Source organism: Cladophialophora immunda (assembly GCF_000835495.1).
Source record: "Cladophialophora immunda strain CBS 83496 unplaced genomic scaffold supercont1.6, whole genome shotgun sequence".
NCBI lineage: Eukaryota > Fungi > Ascomycota > Eurotiomycetes > Chaetothyriales > Herpotrichiellaceae > Cladophialophora > Cladophialophora immunda.
The window spans coordinates 1,905,037-1,925,235 of record NW_015622546.1 but is presented as its reverse complement, the minus strand read 5'-3'; the positions used below and the strand labels follow the sequence as shown (position 1 = coordinate 1,925,235).

Sequence of the window (20,199 nt, the reverse complement as noted above, 5' to 3'; positions counted from 1 at the left end):
TGCACGCAGCGGCGATCCCGAATCTGCAGCACAAGAGAGAAGTCCGTCGATGGCTCGATGTTACCGTCGGAGGTTCGCTTGTGGGAAATCCAGCCACTCACGCAGCCCGCAGTCTTGACCTCGGCCGCTGCAATGGGCAAAGTGTCGAGTGCCACCTTTTGCGGGCGTGATCCTTCGCAACGGGCCCCAGGCTGCATTGGGGCATGATCTCTGGGGGGTGTTGGCACTTGGCAGGGGCCTTTATCAGGCGCCATGCCCGGCAAGGAACACCTAGCCACCTAGCAGTGTAACTAACCCACTAACTAACTCTTACCCTAGGTGCCCTTTCCTTACTCGTTAGTGGCCACCTAACTGGCTAGCTACCTTAGTGGTTCTGGCAACTGTGACGTCCTTTGCTTCTCTCCTCCCATCGTCACCCTCCTCGGCCTCGATTCTGACGTCCTCCTGCACCCCCCTCCATCCACCTGCTTTACAGCCAGTTCCTTGTATCTCGCACCCCACTCCATGCCGTCAATATGCCTGTTCATCTGCATACAGTTTCTTCTTTCGGCCTCGCCCTTCGATCTCTTGATGCACGCTTAGATACCACCAGCAGCACATGGTCGATCCTCGCCTCGGACCCAGCTCGCCAGTCGCTCTGCGAAAAAAGTTATATATCCACCCTCCGTCTGTCCCTTCATCTGTCAACATCTTGTCCCAGAGCCAACTCCCAAAGCCAAAACCCCCTCTGCAGTGACAATGGATACTCCTCCTGAGAAGCAGATCATCGAAGAAAGACTTGGCCCTGAGGCTGCACGCTCGTACTCGGTTCACGAAGCTCCCCTTGACGCCACTCCAAAGTCAAGATGGGAACGAACATGGCCTGTCATGGCCTGCGGTGCAGGACTATTCTCTGATGGCTATCTCAATGGCGTAGGTGCCTCCAAGAACCAAAACATCAAGTTGGACGAGACTGACGACTGAGGTATAGGTCATCGGATCGGTCAACACCATGCTCAAGACGATTTACAAGGACGAGTACACCAAATCCGATGCCCAGAACAACGTGGCCTCGATTGCCTTCGCTGGCACAGTATTGGGCCAGCTGGTCTTCGGTTATCTGTCTGACCATTGGTCTCGCCGACACTCACTCCTGATTTCCACCATCATCCTGATCGTCTTCGCTGCACTGGGTGCAGGTTCATACGGCGCTGGCGGCAGCATCCAAGGCCTCTTCGCCGCATTGGCAGCCTACCGCTTCCTTCTTGGTGTTGGTATCGGAGGAGAATACCCAGCCGGCTCAGTCGCGTGCGCGGAGAGCACCGGTGAACTCAAGCACGGCCACCGCAACCGATGGTTCATCTGCTTCACCAATCTGGCCATTGACGTTGGTTTCGTCGTGGCAGCCTTCGTGCCCATGATCCTGGCCCTGATCTTTACCGATAAACACCTCCGCGCTGCCTGGCGTATCGCATTGGGCTTGGGCGTCATTCCCCCCTTGTCGCTCCTCTGGCTGCGGATCAAGCTGCAAGAACCCGAGGAATACCACCGCAACAAGATGAACCACTACCCATACTGGCTGATCCTCAAGTTCTACTGGTGGCGTCTGATCATCGTCTCCCTGATCTGGTTCATCTACGACTTCTCCACTTATTCCTTCGGCATCTACTCTTCCTCATGGCTGGCCTTCCTGCTCCCTGCCGATGCACCCCTCTGGAAATCCTTTGGCTGGAACACCGTCATTAACCTGTTCTACGTTCCCGGTGCCATCATCGGCGCTTTCCTTTCCGACTGGATCGGCCCCAAGTACTGCCTCGTCACCGGTGTCTTACTGCAGGGCATTGTCGGCTTCATCATGACCGCCATCTATAAGCACCTCGACCAGGCCTCCCATGTCGGCGGCTTTGTTGTCATCTATGGCATCTTTCTTGCCCTCGGCGAGATCGGCCCTGGTGACAACATCGGCCTAGTCGCCTCCAAGACCTCGGCCACCTCGGTCCGTGGCATGTACTACGGTTTGGCTGCGGCCTGCGGCAAGATCGGCGCCTTCGTCGGCAATTACATCTTCCCGGACATCATCAAGGCCGCCGGCGACAACGTCATCAAGCAGGGTCAATATCCCTTCTACGTCTCCAGCGCCCTGTGCATCTTCTCCGGCCTCGTTGCCCTGTTCTGCCTGCCCAATATCGGCCAAGACACCATCACCAAGGAGGACGAGCGCTTCCGGGACTACCTGATCAAGCACGGCTACGATGTTGCCTCTCTCGGCACCAAGAAGTATCACGAAGAGAAGGTCGTGGCCGTCGAGAGGGCACAGGAGCTGTAAAGCAAAGTTCACGCTTCGCACGTGAAATCTTTCTGTTAGCGAGTTATGAAGCGCTGGGATTGGAACTAGGAGCTGGTCTTGAAGCGTCGTATGTATGCGTCCGCCGTGAGCGAGTGCCTCGTGCGAGTACGAGTATGAAGATAGACAAGAAGCCATGGTGACGAGAGCCCAACAGAGAGCAGAAATACATTTTGTTCGCCTAATCAGCTTGTTACAGATCTTCTGTGCCTCGCTCTGTTCCTTCCTTCCCAGCACGTTCTCAGTTTGATCGCCATTCCGTTGCATTTTCATTTCAATTTCGATTCCTTCACTCCGGGTATTAGAAAGTCGCACTTGCTTTTTGTTGGTTTAGTCCACCATTACTCCGTAATTATTAGGTACTCTGACACACTCCAAGACGAGCCATGTCGGAGCCGAGCCCAGCCCAGCCAGCAGCAGCCTGTGATTGGCCGCATCGCCTCGTCAACCAGGAGCTTGTTTTCACCACTGCACTCGCCCACCATCAGTTCTCACACCCTTTCTTTTTGAGGATGCCCGCCAGCCGTTGTTGCCGTGGTGTGTCCCAAAATCCATTTCCCTTTGTTGCTTTTCACCATATTTTTTCTTCTTCTCTCTGAGTTCCACGCCACAGGATCGCCGGCGCCGCAAGCGCTAGCCAGGACCCAGGACCGCAGGTGCTACAAGTTGCGCAACGCACCTTCGGGTCCCTCGACAATCTCTCGGCCCAGCTCGGCTCTCGACTTAGACGCGTGTTTCTGGATGTGCTTCTGCACCTCGTCCTTGAAGGCGACTTCGTCCCAGTAGTAATTCAAAGTCACCACGGTGTTGATGGGGTCGGTGAACTCGGGGACGAGGAGGAGGCCGAAGACGGTGTCGAGGATCTGCTTGTTGGTGGTGTCGACCGTCCAGTTCCGGTCGAAGATAGAATGACTATTTAGTGCGAAACACAAAACGCCGTCAGTCTCAGTCCATGTTAAGCCAAAAGACAAGAGTCAGCGCGGGATGGAGGGGGACAACTTACCAGATCCTCCCGTGTCTGTTTACATTGGGGTGGAAGATAGGAGTGACAAATCGCCCACTTGGAGCTTTTCGCGGGTAGTCCTCTCCCATGTCCAGATATAGGACAAAGGCTCCGCTTGCGTACGCCGATCCGGTGGGACCTTGCAGCACGATCTTCCAGAATGCCATGTTGCTATCAGAAATGAACACGTCGTACGAGGGATGAGGCCGCTTGATAAGGTCGCGGATTTCTTCCAGCACTCTCGGTTCTCGGAGCGACGAAGCTGAAGTAAGCGTTGGGAATCTTGCACTCGTCGTTCTTTCAAAAGGGCCGAGTTGAAAGAATGTGTCATGTAGATTCTCATGTGTCTTGCGAGCAGGAAAATGATCACTGGTGACGGGATCCGGGTCTGAGCTCATAGTCTCGCGCACATAGTTGAAAGTGTACTCCGATGTGGGTCGAATTACTGGTGGTCGTTCATGGATCGACAGCACCGGCTCTAGTTCGCACAAGGTAGAGGCCTCTTCCACTGAGTTGGGCACAAATTTGTATCCTCCGGTAAAATAAGAGATCGTCTGCAAGGCACGATTGCTCGCATGCCCAATGCAGACCGAGTCCACCACAATCCCATGCTGCATCAAGGTTCGACAAACGTCCTCCGCCTGTTTGACCGAACTGGTATCTTCGCCGTCAGAAAGACATATGATTCTCTTCTTGACCCAAGGGTAACGACGACTCGTTTCGACTAGATGATCCGCCGCCAATGCAAGCGCGTCCCATAGAGCAGTGTCGCCTTTTTCTTCCATACCCTCCACGGCCTGTCGGACGTTTTCAATGACGTCCGTCACTTTCTGGCTGATCATCGCCTCTGTCCCGAAGGTGACCAGGCCCACGCTTGTGTGGTAATTGTACGCAATTAGTCTGTTGATGAATTGCGAGAAGATCTGTTCGGTCACAGCCATCCTTGATGGCACTCTCTGCCTGTACAGTCTTTGTTGCTCCTGCTCTTCTGGACTCTCGTATTGGTCCAATCGCACTTTCAGAACTCGATAATGGCCATAGCAACGGGCTTCTCCCGCGGTCGTGCTTGATTGATTGACTGCCGGATCTGTGCCATCGCCATGGGCTGTGGCTGACTTCTTCGCCGCGTCGCGCATGCGTTCGTACATCGGTTCATGTTCTTGGATCTTGGTTAGAGGAAGGAACCTCAAAGAGTCGGACAGTGGCGTCCACAACTTATGTTCTAGGGCACACACTGCGCCATCGCCGCCGTCTTGCATATCAGTGAATGGAGACATATCGTGTTCACAGTCGTGAAAGCCGCTGTGCTGGACGTGATATCTCCAATTGCGGAAAACAATAGAACCGAATGTAAGTTCGGAGTTCAATGGTACCCAGTAGTTGAGGACCCCCAGTGAATTATCAAACATATCATATACTCGAATGAGACACATTTGCTCTTGACTTGTCGAACCTCGGCCGGATTCACCGTGTGGGATGTGGTTGGGACTGATGGTAATAGTCTGGTCGCCTACCACTCCTTTTTGAATCATCTTCTCTTCAGAGCAAGGTAGATAGACACCTCCCATGTACAGCGAGAATCTGGAGTAAAGACCTCGCATCCCGCGAAATGCAACCTTGTGTAAATCCAACAGACGTGAGGATCCTGGCAGTTCTCTGCTGAAGAAGATTGAGGGGCCAACGAAGTCTATGACAAAACCTGACTGGGGCATGAAGACTCGGATGCGTTCAGGCGTCGGCGGCAAAGAATCGATGATATCTTCCGCTTTGACCCAGGACTTGATCTGATTCGCCATAACTTCGTCACGCCTCAAGGTTGTGTCCGTGATAGGAAGTCCCGTCAATGGGGAGCTGTTGCGGATACAGTACCATCTCTCGATTGACTGTCTGTCAAACATAAATCCATCGGATGTTGACACCGGATCTTCGAAAAGGACTTGGCTGATTGGACAGAGGTACTCCTTAGGGACGACACAAAAATCATCCAGTCCTATGGTCTCCTCAGTCGAGGCGGAGGGCGGGGGACAAGGTATTTCATCACCATATGACCACGCGAATTCTTTTAATTCAAATGACGGGTCTTCGGCATTGAAGAGCAAATAATCGGACAAGGCTCTTTCGTGAACGTTGAGCCCTGAAAGGATGCATATCAGGGACCGAAATTGGCGCCTGGCAGCCGCAGTCATGGCGCATTGTGGGTGAATCCGCCACTTTTTCGTTAAGTGAGTTAGCTCTCGATGTATCAAGTCTCTCAAGAACTCGAGAATCTTCGACAAGACTTCCTGGGAATCGAGAAGACAGTGACGAACGATATGAAGGATGTCCTCATAGGATTCGTGGCCACGTAGCCAAGACTTGATCACATCCAACGGAACATCTGTATTGTCCTCGTCATCCACGACAATATCAAAATCGGCCTTGGAATAAAACCGGGGAAAGGGTGGGAGGATCTCATCGTCGTCGCTTTCATCTAGCTCCGGAAAATCCGAGGACTGCTTCATACTGTTGCTGCAGTCAACACAGAAGACAACTAGTTCAGTTGGAAGAGACTCTTTGTGGCGGAAACTCGAGCTGAAGAGATCCAACACGTGGGTGCCATCCTTCTTTCGAGCCAGCAGAATTGGTTCTAGCATTTGAGCGACGATCGTAACATCGACATTCTCCTCGATTCCAGTCAACGGGTGAAACAATGCATGATCGTGGCCTGGTGCAGCGCAAGCAGGCCTTCCGGTGTAAACCGCCATATTGCCATGTCCGTCGAGGGTCAGACAGGGTGCGGTTGCATCCGACAGCCGAGTAGGTGCAACAACCACAAGTTTGGTCTTCTCGCACCAAAAAGCGAGCAAGGCAAGGTAACGGGATAGACTCTGGATGTCAATAGACCGCGATTCCGTACCTGTGGACCGACTGATTGCTGCCCTCAGGACATTTGCATCATAGTACGTTGCCTCCGAAGCCACGCCGCCGTACAGGAGTGCCACTCGAATCCGTGCCAAATCTTCCTGACTGCGGTCTGTAAGGTAGCACGAAGGGCTATGTTTCAAGGGCCCAGAGATGGAGAACGCTTCGAAGACGCTCATGTTGACTAAGCCCACATTCGTCAAAATTGGCTCGGTGACCACTTCTAGTGTCTTGACGTCCTTCAAATCAACAGTCTGATATCCTGTGATGTAAGGCAGGCTGCGTCTCGATGCCGTTGCTGTGTCCCAACCTTCATTTTCCTGTGCCTGTCGGCCGAGAGCTTTGTGGAGTACCAGTCCAAGGACGAGTCTCGCACCTTCCAGACTGCGACTCAGATCATGCGATATGAGCTCCCGAGGTATCAGCTCCTCTGCCACCCCGGCAATGCTCTGCACCAGGGCGGCACTCTCGTTTGGTTTGAGGCTCTTTCCATCCATCAGAATGTGGGCAGCTCTCACTGCCGGCGGGAAACGGGTGAGTACATGGAGTACTCCGAGAACTTCATTTTGACGGTGGTCATCAAATTCTTCAGACCCTGTGAGGTGTGAGAATACACGAAGCGATGCTAAAACAGCAGCCATGCCACGATGTGATTGGACCGAAGGCAGCCTCCAGTGGCTGGCAGCTGTGAAAATGGCATCTTTCCCACTCCCTTTCTTTCCACTCCCATCAGATGTCCATTCGACGGCGTATATCGTAAGCACGCCTTCGACGGCAATATCAGCCAGTCTAGCATCTTGAAGTGTCAAGCTGAGGTTGGGGGTGTTGATAGGGCCTTCAATGGTGTGAAGATCGAACCTGGTATTGAAAACATCTTGATATGACTCTGAAATTGGCGCCTTGGATGTAATAGCGGCCGTCTTTCAGGAGAGGGATTTTCCGGGCATCGGGATTTCGCTGTGCCGATATTGGAGTGATGATTCGAATTTGACGTGCACCGTTAGCAGAAGGTTGATTGCCACCAACCTGAGCGTCAGATAGCGGGCCGTCAAGAAAGATGATGAAAAGCACGTCCATGGCGCCGATTACATCCTGGATAATATCATCCGCCTCGACCAGGTAGCCATCATCCGAGCCTAGGCAGAGTTTCAAACAATCTTGTCGGACACAGGAAGGCAAGGAGCGGTACTTCGAGGCACGTTGTATGACAGCAGAGGTAAGGTCCGAGAACGTACGACTGCCATCGAACGGTACAACAAGGTCAAGCCTACCACCTTTTGGTGGTACCAAGGCGACCTTGTACGGGGCCATTGCGACAATCAAGGCCGAAAGGACAACATATGCGGTTGAGATGGATTGGTGCAAGATAGGGAGATGAAGACCGAAGAAAAGAAAAGAGGGTGATGTAAAGAGAAACGATGAGTAGGAAGAAGAGCTGCTGATGGGAAAGGCACGCTGTGAGGCAGTGATCCTGGGGCAGTCTTAAGGCAATGTGAAAGCGAAGAGGACGAGACTGAGGAACGTTTGAAGTGAGGATTTGGATTGTGGTAGGGCAAGACTCAGCGCTGCCTGGAAACAAAGGGGGTAAACTAGCAGAATTTCACCGGATTTTGTTTTCGTGTCCTTGGAAAAACCATCGGTTTCAAAAGAGGAAATCCACAGATATAGTATTTTAGAACGCAATCCCAGCGGAAACAATACAAGGTGGGAGCGTCTTGGGAACTGCGACAAGGCAGGGGCAAGGCTGCCTCTCATCTGAGCAGCCTGTCAAGGTACTGACCCCCGCGGTAAGCAATGGTAATGCATCATTCCGACAGCTGGATTCAGCACATCCAGACACCCACGGGCGGGCATCAGCAAGGAGCCTTTAAGTGAAGCCAGGCACAACTGATCCTGTTCACATGGAAAGGCGCGGGGTAGGATTTGAACGCGACAGGTCAGCGCAGCCTTGTCAGCCGTTATCGAGGCCGCCATTGCTAGTTGGACAGTGGTGATCTATGCTGTAGCACGAGATAGATTTTATTTCAAATTCATGTCTTTCAAAAGATGGAAAAGTGATGGAGAAAGTTGAACAAAGACGCAGTTGGACAGACGACGTTGACCTTGCTGTGTAAACTCCTATGATCGTCCGTATCAATTACGGTGACCCATATATGCCAGATGCACACTAGGCTGGCTTGTGCTGCGCGTTCTCCGACGTTGTCGTGATATTTACCCAAAGCCAACACTAAGTCGCTTGCTCTTGCTCCCTCTCTTTCCTGTGTCTGCAACTAATACCTCTCAGCTCAGCCGTCCAGTACAATGGGTTCAGATCCTCAGTTCGCCAAATATCCAGACCTTACCCTCGCCCAGCACATCTTTTCCCTTGCAAATGCGCCCCGGACTGTCCAGCCAGCGTCCTTGAATTACCTTCAAAATGCAATCAAAGACCAGAAGATGGCGCCGCTATATCGGCATTTGGCCCATCCTACTGAAGGTGTGCTAAATACCGTGGGAGAAAGCACAGCTCAACCATTACAACCACCGACTAAGCCTTCTGCCCGACGTGCATCGCTCGTGTCAAGTAACCTGTTACCGCCGAAGAAGCCCGTGCCCTCCGGCATTCTGCCATGGGACGAATCGCTATATGAGGAACTCAAGGCCGACAATGCAAAGGAGCTGGAGCAGTTCCAGAAAGAGGAAGAAGAAGCTGAAGAGAAGGCTGGAGAAACAGAGGTGCAGGCGGCTCGCAGCAAGCGTGCCGAATTCTGGGCCCGGGTTGGCGACAAGGTAAGCAAGGAGCTTATATCGCGAAGCTACACCTCTCTGACCAGGTACTAGGACAAAGCTATTGCTGCATATGAGAAAGTCTTTGACAAGACTGGTCCGTTGGGCACCAAGATTGATATTGTCCTCGCCATCATCCGGGTCGGCATCTTCTTCAACGACAAAGCTTTCACCAAGAAACAAATCGAACGCGCAAATATTCTGGTGGAGAGTGGCGGAGACTGGGATCGAAGAAATCGGTTAAAAGCTTACAAGGGCCTACACCTGCTCACTGTCCGATCCTATAATCTGGCCGCTCCTTTACTCCTCGACAGCCTTTCTACCTTTACCAGCTATGAGCTTTGCAGCTATTCCTCCCTCGTCGTATACGCTGTGCTTGCAGGATCGCTTTCCCTTAAGCGGGTCGATTTCAAAGCCAAAGTGGTCGATGCGCCCGAGATAAAGGCGATCTTGGGAGATAGCGAGGACAAGGCGCCCAGCGCAGATGAAGAGATGAAGGACGCGTCTGCTGCAACTGCGGAACGTGCCGCCGGCCTCGTCAACGTCAATACGCTGGGGACTAGCAGCGCAGTCCAGTCGCAGAACGAAGCCCCGATGGATGTTTCCTCGTTGGCCGGGTTGGTCAACAGCCTCTACAGTGGCAACTATCGCAATTTCTTCCTGGCATTGGCGGCTGTCGAAGAGAACTTCTTGACGCAGGATCGATACCTATACGAGCACCGAGCGTGGTTTGTGCGAGAGATGCGGCTGCGCGGATATCAACAGCTTCTCCAATCTTACCGCGTGGTGGGCCTGGCAACGATGGCACAGGCATTTGGGGTCAGCGTGGATTTCTTGGACCGAGATCTGGCCAAATTCATTGCGGGTGGTCGGGTGAGTTGCACAATCGACCGAGTGCAGGGGACAATCGAGACAACCCGGCCGGATGACAAGAACAAGCAATATGCAGACGTTGTGAAACAAGGCGATGCCCTGATCACCAAGCTGCAGAAGTACGGCCAGGCTGTGAGGCTGAGGGGTAGTGAGCGGGCGTGAGAGCCAACCTCCATCTGTTGGAAGGCCCAGGCGTTTTCGAGCGGACGGCGGGTAGACATCCCACTGCATGGATTGTGTCATGTACCATACCATCACCATAGTGTGATGGCCAGGAGGATCAGGATCTTTCAGAGAGAGGAAAGGGGACAACAGAGGGGTGCAGAGGACTCGGAGCATGCCATTGGCGATAAAATTTCAGAGAGTCGGACAGATTAGCCGGACTCTGGGTGGAAGGCCGCCACCATCCTGGCCCAGCGTTGCGCAGTTTGCAGCTCCCAAAAACTCTGTCTCTCTCTTCTCCAATTAATTCTTGTCGGCTCTCGAAACCCCTTGCTGGACGCCGAGAAGACCTGCAGCACGCGGTGGCGTCCCCCACACTCAGCGATAAGATAGACGTGGAGGTAAAGCTCCCGCGCGCCCCATGACGAGACGAGATTGACGCAGCCAGGGAGCCCTTGAGCCAGATCCTGGCTGGCAGGTTGCTGGTCTCGCTGGGTCGATCGTGTGCCGCCGCCCTTGTCCTCTTCCGATGGTCTGCCCACCCCATCTCGAATAATACCTCAATAGCCTCACAGCTTCAAAGCCTTTTGCAAAATTTGGATATCTGGGTTCCAGCTCCCGATATCGCTTTGCCTGCTCCAAATCTGACAGGCCAAATCTCCTTCCCCAGGAGCCACCCCCCACCCGTGGTCTCCAGGTTGTGCCCTACAAGTATATATGTACCAGAAAATGCCGTCACCCACAATCACCACGTCGAGAGCGTCATCTGTGTTGCTGCGAGCTCAACGTTTATCCAGTGAACTTGCCGTCACCTGTAGGGCACTGACAACCGCGAGTTCAACACCTCTTTGCCCTCCAGCACAGCAGCCAAGCCTATCACGAGGTGAGAACAGCGAAGTCGCAGCTGCCCTGGTCGATTTCTTTTTTGCACACCACCTGGTGACTCAACCGAGCATAGTTGCTTCTGTGCACCCGACCAATTTTCTTGCCTCTCCTTGTATCCGGTGACCAGCTTAAAACTGACATATTCAATGCTACAGATCCTCGTCCTCGTCCTTGTATCAGACCTCAACCTCCTTCCTGTCGTCGCAACATGTCGTCAACACGTCCTCTGCGCAGTTTGAGCATCCATAATATCAACCCCCATGTGAAGGCAGCCAAGTACGCCGTGCGAGGCGAACTTGCTATCAAGTCAGAAGAATACCGTTCCAAGTTGAAGAGAGAAGACCCTCCTACACCGCCCGAGAACCCTCTGCCCTTTGACACAGTCATCTCCGCCAACATTGGCAACCCGCAGCAACTCGACCAGAAACCCATCACATTCTTCCGGCAAGTACTTGCTCTGCTAGAGTACCCGGCACTGTTGAACAATGAGGAAGCACTCAAGTCGAGTTTTGGCTACAAACAAGATGCTATCGACCGTGCTCGCCGGCTGTTGAAGGAAATCCACTCGGTGGGAGCATATTCACAGTCTGCTGGCGCTCCCGGCATTCGTCAGTCCGTCGCCAACTTCATCGAGCGCCGGGACGGCTTCCCCTCGAACAAGGACGACATCTACCTCTCCGCTGGCGCTTCGTCAGGGGTCAACACCCTGCTTCACATCATTTGTGGCAAACCTGAGACCGGCGTGCTCGTCCCTATACCACAATATCCACTTTACACCGCGACTCTCTCGATTCTCAATGCCCGCTGTGTGCCTTACTATTTGGACGAGTCTCAGGCTTGGAGCACCGAGCTTTCCATCATCCATGACGCTTATGACAAGGCCGTCAGTGAAGGCACTGACGTGCGTGCCATTGTGGTCATCAACCCTGGAAACCCAACCGGTGCCTCGTTGTCTGAAAAGGATGTTGAGGACACGATAAAGTTCGCTGCGGAGAAGAATCTTGTTATCATGGCTGACGAGGTCTACCAAACCAACGTCTTCGTTGGCCAATTCCACTCTTTCAAGGGCGCCTTGCGGAGGATGCAGCAAAGGGAACCGGGCCGGTATGACACAGTCGAACTTGCATCGTTGAACTCCGTCTCCAAAGGTATGGTGGGCGAGTGTGGGCACCGTGCCGGTTACTTTGAGCTGGTGGGCTTTGACGATGAGGTCCAGGCCGAAATCTACAAGTTCATCAGCATCATGCTGTGCCCTCCTGTCATTGGTCAATGTCTGCTGGACCTTGTGGTAGACCCTCCGAAGCCAGGGGATCCCAGCTTCGAGCTCTACGATGAGGAATACCATGGTGTCAGAAACGGGCTGAAAGAGCGGGCCTGGGCTCTTTACCAAGCGTTCAAGGAGATGGAGGGCGTCGACGTGGGAGAGCCACAGGTACGTTGACCTTGTTGCCACATAATCACCAGTCTGGCATTTTGCTTACTTTGTCATCACAGGGCTCGATGTATCTTTTCCCCACCATCAACGTGTCGGACAAAGCAGTAGAAGCTGCGAAAGAAGCAGACCGTACTCCCGACGAATTCTATTGCCTCCGTCTCCTCGACGCGACCGGCATCTGTGTCGTCCCAGGCTCCGGGTTCGGGCAGAAACCTGGTACATTACATCTTCGAACAACCTTCCTCGCCCCAGGGACAGATTGGGTCGGCCGCTGGACCAAATTCCACCGAGAATTCATGGACAAATACAGATAGCCAGACAACTTTCGAAAGAAACGAGAAACTTTGCATTCCTACAAGGATGCCGCCTTTGACATTCATGGCTTGTGCCTTAGCAAGATAACTGTCCTGGAACTGTATAATATCAGTGGGCTCCTGTTCAATATTGGCAGTACTCGCATGTACACTGCACTTTTACCTCTTCATCCAAAAATTCATTGACAAGTCTCGCACAATGGTGATGATATTCGAACATAAAACCATGGCCCGACTCCGGGTACATATGGATATGTACGTTGGGATTGGTCTGGCTGATCTTCTGCCACAGCAGAATGCTGTTCTGTTCCGGCACAAGTTTGTCCCTCTGACCGCACAAGATCAGGACAGGACACCGGATCTCGCCCAGTCGGTCATAAGAGCCTTCATCGCGGTGGTTGAGACCGTACCACCTCATCATCGCTGTAATTTGTCCGTCGAGGTCGTTGGTCGACACGAACGGCCACATCGAAGAGCAGCTCGTGATCCGGTTCCACCATTTCTCCCCGGTTTTCTGTCTCTCTTCACCAAGTCCAAAGAAGCCGGCGAGGAAGCCAGCCTTGACGTCGCCATCCGTCGTCGCATTCGTCAGATTCTGGAAACAGTGCATGTCGCCGCTTTCTACACCTGGTCCCTGACTCGGGGCGGTGCCCGCAAGGATGAGTTTTCTGACCAACCCTGGGGGCGCGTCAAGGGCTAACATCTGTCCGATGAAGCCGCCCATGCTGAATCCCAATACATCGACTTGCTTAAAACCGAGGGCCATGATCAACGCACTGATTTCGCTTGCCCAGAACTTGAAAGACAAGGCCGTCGAGTGCGAGGACGTCTGTGTGCGTCGTGGATCCAGTCTTGCAGTTCTTTTGCTGCCTTTGAGGGACTGAGGATCCGCACTGCCGTGGTTGTCTAGCAAAAGAAGTCTCCGCTGAGATGCGAGGGCGTCGATCAGGGCCGGATCCCAGAAGTCCAGGCGGCTGCGGAAGTGCGTTGGTAGAAGTAGAGGGACGTCGTCTTCTTGCTTGCTGGTGCCGAAGAGTCTGTAGGCAAACGTACTGTTGTTGACTCTGAGAATTTGAACTGGAGCAGTGGCATAGTCTGAATTCGCCATTTCGCTCCGTGACACTTGCGAGAGGGATACTGATTGTTCGAACGTTGTACGGAACGAGAAACCCTCGTCTGAGTCTTATAGAGTCGACACTCTTTGGTCTTTTTCACCCCGTCGAAGGCGAGCCAGCGCCTCCACGCTCCACGATTACTTCAGCTTCAGCCTCTCGAGCTGCAAAGTCCCGGTCTTTTGGGCCCATTCGTGGCCGTTTGTCCACCGCCCGTCTGAACTAGTCTAGTCCCTCGCGTCCATTGTGGTGTGTGCATTGATTATTCATGCATCATGGCCAGTCAGGGCGCGAGAAGGACCGAGAACCCCCAAACATCTCGAACACGCCCTGGGGTGGTGTTGAGAGACGGGCCTGGAGTCGTTCCTGAGTCTAAACCCATCCAGGCAGTTGCTTGTGGAGAGGAGAGAGTCAGCAGCCAGCACCTTGCCGCCTACGTTCAGAGCTCGCAATTGGTTTGTTCGAGGAAACTTTCGTCCCTTGTGATAGGCACTTACGAGGGTGTCGGGTGGGTGGTGTGGGATCTCTCGTTCACTGGAGGGAGGAAGGCCACGGGGAGGAGACCCGAAATCACTTCGATGCAGCAAAAGGCTTTCCGCGGTGTTCAGACTGTGCTGTCATTTCGTAACGAGTGTCTGCAAACTATCTGATGCCACCGCCCGGGTTGGAGGGGGGGTTTGTTGTTGGCTTCAAAGCCCAAGTATATAAACGAGTGTTTTCTTTCCTCTTTGCACCATTTCCTGCATGAATGTTTGCCCCGGCAAAGTGTGGACGAAAGCCACACCAATCCGGCGTCTTTTCTCGGCAATTTAAGCCCGGAAGAACTCGAGCAAGTCCTTGTTGATGTCGTCTGGGACGGTGTTGGGCAGCGCGTGCGCCCCGCCGGGGTAGATCTTCAACTTTCCGTTCTTCAGCAACTTGATCGATTCGTGGGCACTGGCCGCGATGGGGACGATCTGGTCGTCGTCACTGCGGTTTGGCTGTCAGCACGGAGGACGATCTGGGAGAGGGTGTATTGATATTTACCCGTGGATGACCAAGACCGGAATGTCAATCTTCTTCATGTCCTCCCGCATGTCGGTCTCGGAGAAGACGCGGATGCACTCGTACGCGTTCTTGAACCCGCACATCATCCCTTGCTGCCACCAGCTCCAGATCTGGCCCTGGCTGACGCGCGCGCCGTCGCGGTTGTACCCGAAGAACGGGCCCGAGGGCACGTCGAGGAAGAACTGCGCGCGGTCCTTCTCCATGGCCGCCCTGAAGCCGTCGAAGACGCCCATGGGCAGGCCCAGCGGGTTGGTCTCGGTCTTGAGCATCAGCGGCGGGATCGCGGCGACGAGGACGGCCTTGCGGACTCTGCTGCTGCCGTGCCGGCCCAGGAAGCGAGTCACTTCTCCGCCGCCGGTGGAGTGGCCGACCACTGCGAATTGTCACCCGTCAGCTTGGGATTGAATGAGGTGAATGAGAAGTAGTACTCACTCATGACGTCCTTGAGGTCCAGGTGCTCGAAGAGGGCGAGCAAGTCGTCGGTGTATGTGTCCATGTCGTTCCCGTCCCATGGCTGGCTGGACCGACCATGGCCGCGACGGTCGTGCGCAATCACGCGGTAGCCCTGGTTGGCCAGAAAGAACATCTGCGCTTCCCAGTTGTCGGCGTTCAAGGGCCACCCGTGGGAGAAGACCACCGTCGGCCCATCTCTGTTGCCCCAGTCCTTGTAGTAGATCTCGGTGCCGTCCTTCACGGTGATGAAAGGCATTTTGTCGAGTGCGGGCGACTTCTGGTGAGCGGAGCTTGTAGTAGCTTCAGCCCGGCTTGGTGGTGGTCGATTGCTGTGTCTTCGGTGTATCTGGTCGAATGCGATGTAGACGAACGCTCGAACTGGAGGAGGTGAATTTCCATCCTACTTATACATTTCTTGCACTCCCTGCATCTTTGAACTCTGGTCGGGCTGTGGCCTCAAGCTAGACCGTCGAGCCAAGGATTTGCATCGTGCGGTGCTGTCCTGGCCTCGCTTGTCCATGAAGCATTTGTGTATGTGACAAATTCTGCCTCTCTTGTGTCGAATTTGACATCCATCCTGTCCCCTTCATGGAATAAAGACACGGAGAAGGATCGGCATTCGATTCGCAATGGCTGTCTGGACAGCAAGCAGGAGGTTGTGGGCGACGATGAGGTCGGTGTAGTCCATGAGAGAGTGGACAAGATATGGAATTAACCAGGCGCCGCCAAACTCCCGGACTGCCCTGGCTAGCATTGGTGTAGTGAGCTCTCCACCGCGATCTTGCAAAGAAAAGCTCCAAGGAGTTGTGGGGGAGGGGTAGTACTGGCCACTGAGCAACCAGCTAACAAGCTATGGCTCCCTCGCTCTGAACTCGGGCGTCGGAGGGGGAGAGCTGGGCCTAGCAAAATGACAAATTGGGCCGTTTCGGCCGTGCGCGAGATCGAGTTGGATTTGTTGGTTCAATAGCCGAGCATGTGTGTTTGTGGCTCATGGAGAAAGCTCGGGTGCAGCGATCTTGATCCTGATAGCCGCGATTCTGGTCTCGTTGTCGCTACATGTCGTACACGGGGTGATTTAGTTGTTGTATGCGAGGTGCAGAGGGAGAGCTTCACTCGCCAGACTTCTAGGGTGCCTCGAGGCGGACAGTCAACCAAGTAGGGCGGACGGTGTATGTTCGGACATGGAATGCCCACGGTATGTCTATTTCCTGAGGATCAAGAGGATCAATAGGATCAATAGGATCAATATGCGTACAAGTAACAAAGTTGCCTTGGACAAACAGCATTGCCAACCATTAGAAGTCGGCAAGAACGCCACGCTCCAGCCTGTCTGGTGTCGACAATCCTTGGCATAGCGTCCCGTGTTCGATAGGGATGAAAAACTACTATCCAAGGGCACACCCATTCCAGCCTGTCTATCCGTGAAGCCCCTTCTGGGCCCATGCTGGACCCATCACCACCTTCCTCTCCAGCACGTCAGCAAGCTTGAAGGCCGCCGCGACCACCAGTCCCAAGGCCACCCAGACACACGCCGCGCCCACCCAGGTGACCGCGTAGAACCCGCCGTCCATCCACGCGTGGACGTCCTTGCCTCCACCAAGCTGGACCCTGCCCGCCGTCTTCGCTGCGTTCGCCGTGATCTTGGCCGACGAGATGGACAGTAGCACCGTCGACGTGACGCACGCGAAGAAGCCGATGCGCAAAACCACCAGCGGTATCTCTTTCTTGCTGAGCCGTCTCCCCGCGGCGGTGGAAGGCAACGCGGCAATGCCGTAGAGGAAGCTGAGGATGGCGAGGCTCATGCTGGCGATCGCCACCACGAGGAGGACGAACGGGGCTTTGGTGTTCAGCGTGCGGTGGTTGGCGAGGAGCGTCTGCTGTGCGGCGTCGCCGCCGACGACGATCCGGGCCAGGGAGAACGTGTACCCGGCACTCTGCGACGTGCAGGTGATTGTGCTGTGGTTCTTGCCCGCGCTGGCGATGTGGCGGTTCCACATCCCCGAGCAGATGGAGAGGTAGTGCGCCTCGTACCAGTCTGTGATGCCCAGGGCGCTGCCCGAGGTAGAGCTGGTCAGAGAGCTGGCGTCGACCTGTGTGGGTTTCTGCCGTCAGCCACTTGTCCGAGAAGGCAGTCCAAAGAACTCCGGCGCCACTGAGTGTAGAATCGCATGCTGAAGTGGAGGAAAGTTCAATCCATTGTAGGACAAGACTGGAGAAGTAGCACATCTCATGCTCGACATAAAAGCCACCTTCAACTATCGAGCCGTCGCCCGTTGCCCACCATCTTCCAACTCACTTCCCCAAAGGCGCAAGGGAGAGAAACATACCGTCAATATAGCCAGTCCTTCCAACGGACCCCGTGACATGCCTGCACACAGAGCAATGACGAACAGGATTAGAGCGACGCAGGTCAAGAGCTCGCAGCCGATGAGGAGTCCCACGTGAGAAGTCAGGAATCGCGCCATGTTGTTGTGCCTGAGTTACTCAAAGATAGTGATTCAGTCTCAGCGATCAAGAGGGGAGAGGGAGTATTTGATCGTATAGATTGCACAGCGCTTTTGGGCGAGTCGGTTCCCATCTGTTGCCCGCTATATCACGCTCTGAGGCATTTTTCCAAGATCAACGCCATGCGAATGAGCGGCTTCAAGCTTTTGGCCAGCGTGCTAGCCAATACTTCATCTCCCCCTCGTATCCGTATTTTTTTAGACGAGCCATCAGATGATGGAGTGCCCGCAAGTGCTCCCCCCAGCTAAGCGAGCTCGACCTCGCTTACCCTCACTTGCCTATCACCTATCAAGGCCGCTGCCAAAAATAATATCCAATGATCCCCACGCGCTGGGGACATCGAACGTCACTTTGGACGATCCATCAGAGAGTATGGCATTGGCAAAGCTCTCGATTCAAGCATTTCCCGATGGAACGGTCTCCAGTCCTCTCTAATTTTCCATCTAGTCATCTAATCGATGGACAAGGCTGGGTCTAGAAAGGGGCGTCCTCCCCGAGTGCTTTTCCCGGCTACACCTCGAGCCCTGTTATGACATTAACGCGCACTGCTCTATCACGGACAATTCTCCCCTGCCTGGACCACCCCCTAAACCGCCATCTTGAACTTCAACTTGTCCTCGCGTACAATGTCGTCCTTCATGGCCTCCAGCTCGTCCACGTCCCACGTCACGGCGAGGTACCGCCCGCTCAACCACTCCCTCCTCTCGCGGGTCAACCACGTCAGCCAGCCGCCGCACAGCCCGATGTCCTCGGTCAAGCGCGTGTCCCAGGCGTCGCCCTTCTGCGTCGAATGGTTCTCGGTCTGCGGCGTCAGGACCGCGCCCGGGTGCACCGCAAAGGCCAACAGGCCCTCGGCCCGGTGGTCCGTGGCCATGTGTTCGACCATGCGGACGTTGGCGAGCTTCGCCACGTTGTACGCCGTGGGCACGAAGCTGCTCTCGGTCAGCTGGCACGCCAGGCTGGTGAGGACGACGTAGCCCCGGACCGTGCTCGGGTTCTCCGGCGCGACGAGCAGCGGCGTGAAGTACTTGGCCACGTAGTAGCTGCCCAGCACGTTGATGTCGATGACGCGCTGGAAGTCGTCGTCCTCGATGATGCCCCGGGGCAGGCGCCGGTTGGTCTTTTCCCCGGTCCGGGGGTCCGTGTCGTAGAGGTACTGGGAAATGACCCCGGCGTTCGCAATGGCCACGTCCAACCTCCCGTTCCACCTCCCGCGCACCTGGTCCGCGAGCGCCTTGACCGCCTCGGGTTTCGCCGTGTCACAGATCACCGAGAGGACCTCCAGCTTCGGGTTGACCTCCTTCAACCGCTTCTCCAGCGCGTCGAGGTCACTCTGCGTCCGACTCGAGATGCAGATGCCGGTCGCCCCGGCGCGCGCGTACGCGAGCGATATCTTCCAGGAACGTCAAAACCTGATCGGGTCCAGCCAGAAGTCGGAGATGGGCAGATATAAGAAGACAAGCAGAACAAGTCTCGATGCTGGGAGTGACTTACGTAGACACCTAGGCCCTTGCCCGCGCCAGTAACGACCACGACGAACGGCGAACGGCGATTGTTCTCTGGCAATGTCGGCCCCTCCGCCTGGTGGTGGAGTGTCGGCGTGAATCGCTGGCCATAGTGGTCGGGGAACTCAAACGCCATGATGCTTTCTTGGAGTTTTGTCTTCTCGATTCTGGACCTCTATCAGTGCCGATCTCGAGGAGAACCGCCGGATAGCCTGCAGTTTCCACCAGCGGCTTAGCTCTTGACGATGAGTGAACGCTGCTTGGGGCCTGTGTGCGATTCACGTCAGCGGACGCCTACAACAGCGCAGGTCGCTCCTCGCCTGGTCCAAAGATAAGGAGGACCATGGTACGGGTACGGGGTGCACGGCCGTCAGCTCGCTGGGAGTCACGGTTCGCGAGTCAGCTAACCCCAGATGCAACTACCGAACTGCCTAGGTCTGAGCTTGTGTGGAGAACTGAATGACATATGTACCTCGTACCCACCCACCCACCTTAACATAATGGGCCCCCACCAAAGTGCGGGCACGTATCAAGGCGGGATGAGATCGAGCCTCGCCTCTCGTTCCGGCCCTGACGAAACCTCATCGACCTGATTCCCGAAGCCGAGCTGCGACTATTAAACTACATTGGCTCCCTTCTCGAGTAGCAGCTTGACCATCGCTTCGTACCCCTCCTCTCGAGCTATTGATAGCAGCGTCCGGCCATTATCATCCTTAACCTCTAGGTCAGCCCCCTTCTCGAGTAGTAGCGTAGCTGTCGCTTCCTCCCTCTCCTTTACAGCTATTGATAGCGGCGTCTCGCCATCATTATCCTTAACCTCTAGGTCAGCCCCCTTCTCGAGTAGTAACTTAACCACCGCCTTATGTCCGAAGTAGGCGGCCCATAAGAGAGGCGTCCGGCCATTATCGTCCTTAA

The 20,199-nt window shown here is 54.6% G+C and overlaps 7 protein-coding genes across 8 annotated transcripts in view; 3 read left to right on the top strand and 4 right to left on the bottom strand.

Annotated features, from left to right (window-relative positions):
- Nucleotides 1-446: 446 nt before the first annotated feature.
- PV07_10222 (uncharacterized protein) lies at nucleotides 447-2,508 on the top strand. The gene is made up of 2 exons (XM_016397536.1): nucleotides 447-912; nucleotides 971-2,508. The coding sequence occupies exons 1-2, from the start codon at nucleotides 739-741 to the stop codon at nucleotides 2,303-2,305; spliced, it is 1,509 nt and encodes a 502-aa protein (XP_016244727.1). The 5' UTR covers nucleotides 447-738; the 3' UTR covers nucleotides 2,306-2,508.
- Nucleotides 2,509-8,528: 6,020 nt separating this feature from the next.
- Nucleotides 8,529-10,028, top strand: PV07_10221 (uncharacterized protein; the record flags this gene model as incomplete). The annotated part of the gene is made up of 2 exons (XM_016397535.1): nucleotides 8,529-8,996; nucleotides 9,048-10,028. 2 exons carry the CDS (start codon nucleotides 8,529-8,531, stop codon nucleotides 10,026-10,028), a joined length of 1,449 nt encoding a protein of 482 aa, XP_016244726.1.
- Nucleotides 10,029-10,745: 717 nt separating this feature from the next.
- PV07_10220 (uncharacterized protein) lies at nucleotides 10,746-12,662 on the top strand (the record flags this gene model as incomplete). Its single annotated transcript, XM_016397534.1, has 3 exons — nucleotides 10,746-10,911; nucleotides 11,069-12,345; nucleotides 12,408-12,662. The coding sequence occupies 3 exons, from the start codon at nucleotides 10,746-10,748 to the stop codon at nucleotides 12,660-12,662; spliced, it is 1,698 nt and encodes a 565-aa protein (XP_016244725.1).
- A 124-nt stretch (nucleotides 12,663-12,786) lies between these two features.
- PV07_10219 (uncharacterized protein) lies at nucleotides 12,787-13,770 on the bottom strand (the record flags this gene model as incomplete). Its single annotated transcript, XM_016397533.1, has 1 exon — nucleotides 12,787-13,770. One exon carries the CDS (start codon nucleotides 13,768-13,770, stop codon nucleotides 12,787-12,789), a length of 984 nt encoding a protein of 327 aa, XP_016244724.1.
- Nucleotides 13,771-14,390: 620 nt separating this feature from the next.
- On the bottom strand, nucleotides 14,391-15,666 carry PV07_10218 (uncharacterized protein). Its single transcript, XM_016397532.1, has 3 exons — nucleotides 15,254-15,666; nucleotides 14,801-15,194; nucleotides 14,391-14,743 (listed from the first exon to the last, which is right to left on the bottom strand). Exons 1-3 carry the CDS (start codon nucleotides 15,528-15,530, stop codon nucleotides 14,584-14,586), a joined length of 831 nt encoding a protein of 276 aa, XP_016244723.1. The 5' UTR covers nucleotides 15,531-15,666; the 3' UTR covers nucleotides 14,391-14,583.
- A 600-nt stretch (nucleotides 15,667-16,266) lies between these two features.
- On the bottom strand, nucleotides 16,267-17,922 carry PV07_10217 (uncharacterized protein). The gene is made up of 2 exons (XM_016397531.1): nucleotides 17,602-17,922; nucleotides 16,267-17,364 (listed from the first exon to the last, which is right to left on the bottom strand). The coding sequence occupies exons 1-2, from the start codon at nucleotides 17,737-17,739 to the stop codon at nucleotides 16,690-16,692; spliced, it is 813 nt and encodes a 270-aa protein (XP_016244722.1). The 5' UTR covers nucleotides 17,740-17,922; the 3' UTR covers nucleotides 16,267-16,689.
- A 443-nt stretch (nucleotides 17,923-18,365) lies between these two features.
- Nucleotides 18,366-20,199, bottom strand: part of PV07_10216 — a gene marked incomplete at both ends in the record, with an annotated part of 5,656 nt that continues 3,822 nt past the window's right edge. For both annotated transcript variants that reach the window (XM_016397529.1, XM_016397530.1), the window contains 3 exons: nucleotides 18,366-19,172; nucleotides 19,274-19,451; nucleotides 19,583-19,604. In XM_016397529.1, coding sequence (XP_016244720.1) covers nucleotides 18,366-19,172; nucleotides 19,274-19,451; nucleotides 19,583-19,604 — 1,007 coding nt within the window. The remainder of the gene's footprint in view (nucleotides 19,173-19,273; nucleotides 19,452-19,582; nucleotides 19,605-20,199) is intronic.

What these genes read in the sequence shown, in the direction of transcription:
- PV07_10222 (XM_016397536.1), top strand. Translation starts at nt 739, where the DNA reads ATGGATACTCCTCCTGAGAAGCAGATCATCGAAGAAAGACTTGGCCCT. An exon ending in CTGATGGCTATCTCAATGGC is followed by an intron (nt 913 to 970) that starts GTAGGTGCCTCC and finishes ACTGAGGTATAG; the next exon opens with GTCATCGGATCGGTCAACAC.
- PV07_10218 (XM_016397532.1), bottom strand. Translation starts at nt 15,530, where the DNA reads ATGCCTTTCATCACCGTGAAGGACGGCACCGAGATCTACTACAAGGAC. An exon ending in GGACCTCAAGGACGTCATGA is followed by an intron (nt 15,195 to 15,253) that starts GTGAGTACTACT and finishes GACAATTCGCAG; the next exon opens with TGGTCGGCCACTCCACCGGC. An exon ending in CCGGTCTTGGTCATCCACGG is followed by an intron (nt 14,744 to 14,800) that starts GTAAATATCAAT and finishes GCCAAACCGCAG; the next exon opens with TGACGACGACCAGATCGTCC.
- PV07_10217 (XM_016397531.1), bottom strand. Translation starts at nt 17,739, where the DNA reads ATGGCGCGATTCCTGACTTCTCACGTGGGACTCCTCATCGGCTGCGAG. An exon ending in AAGGACTGGCTATATTGACG is followed by an intron (nt 17,365 to 17,601) that starts GTATGTTTCTCT and finishes AAACCCACACAG; the next exon opens with GTCGACGCCAGCTCTCTGAC.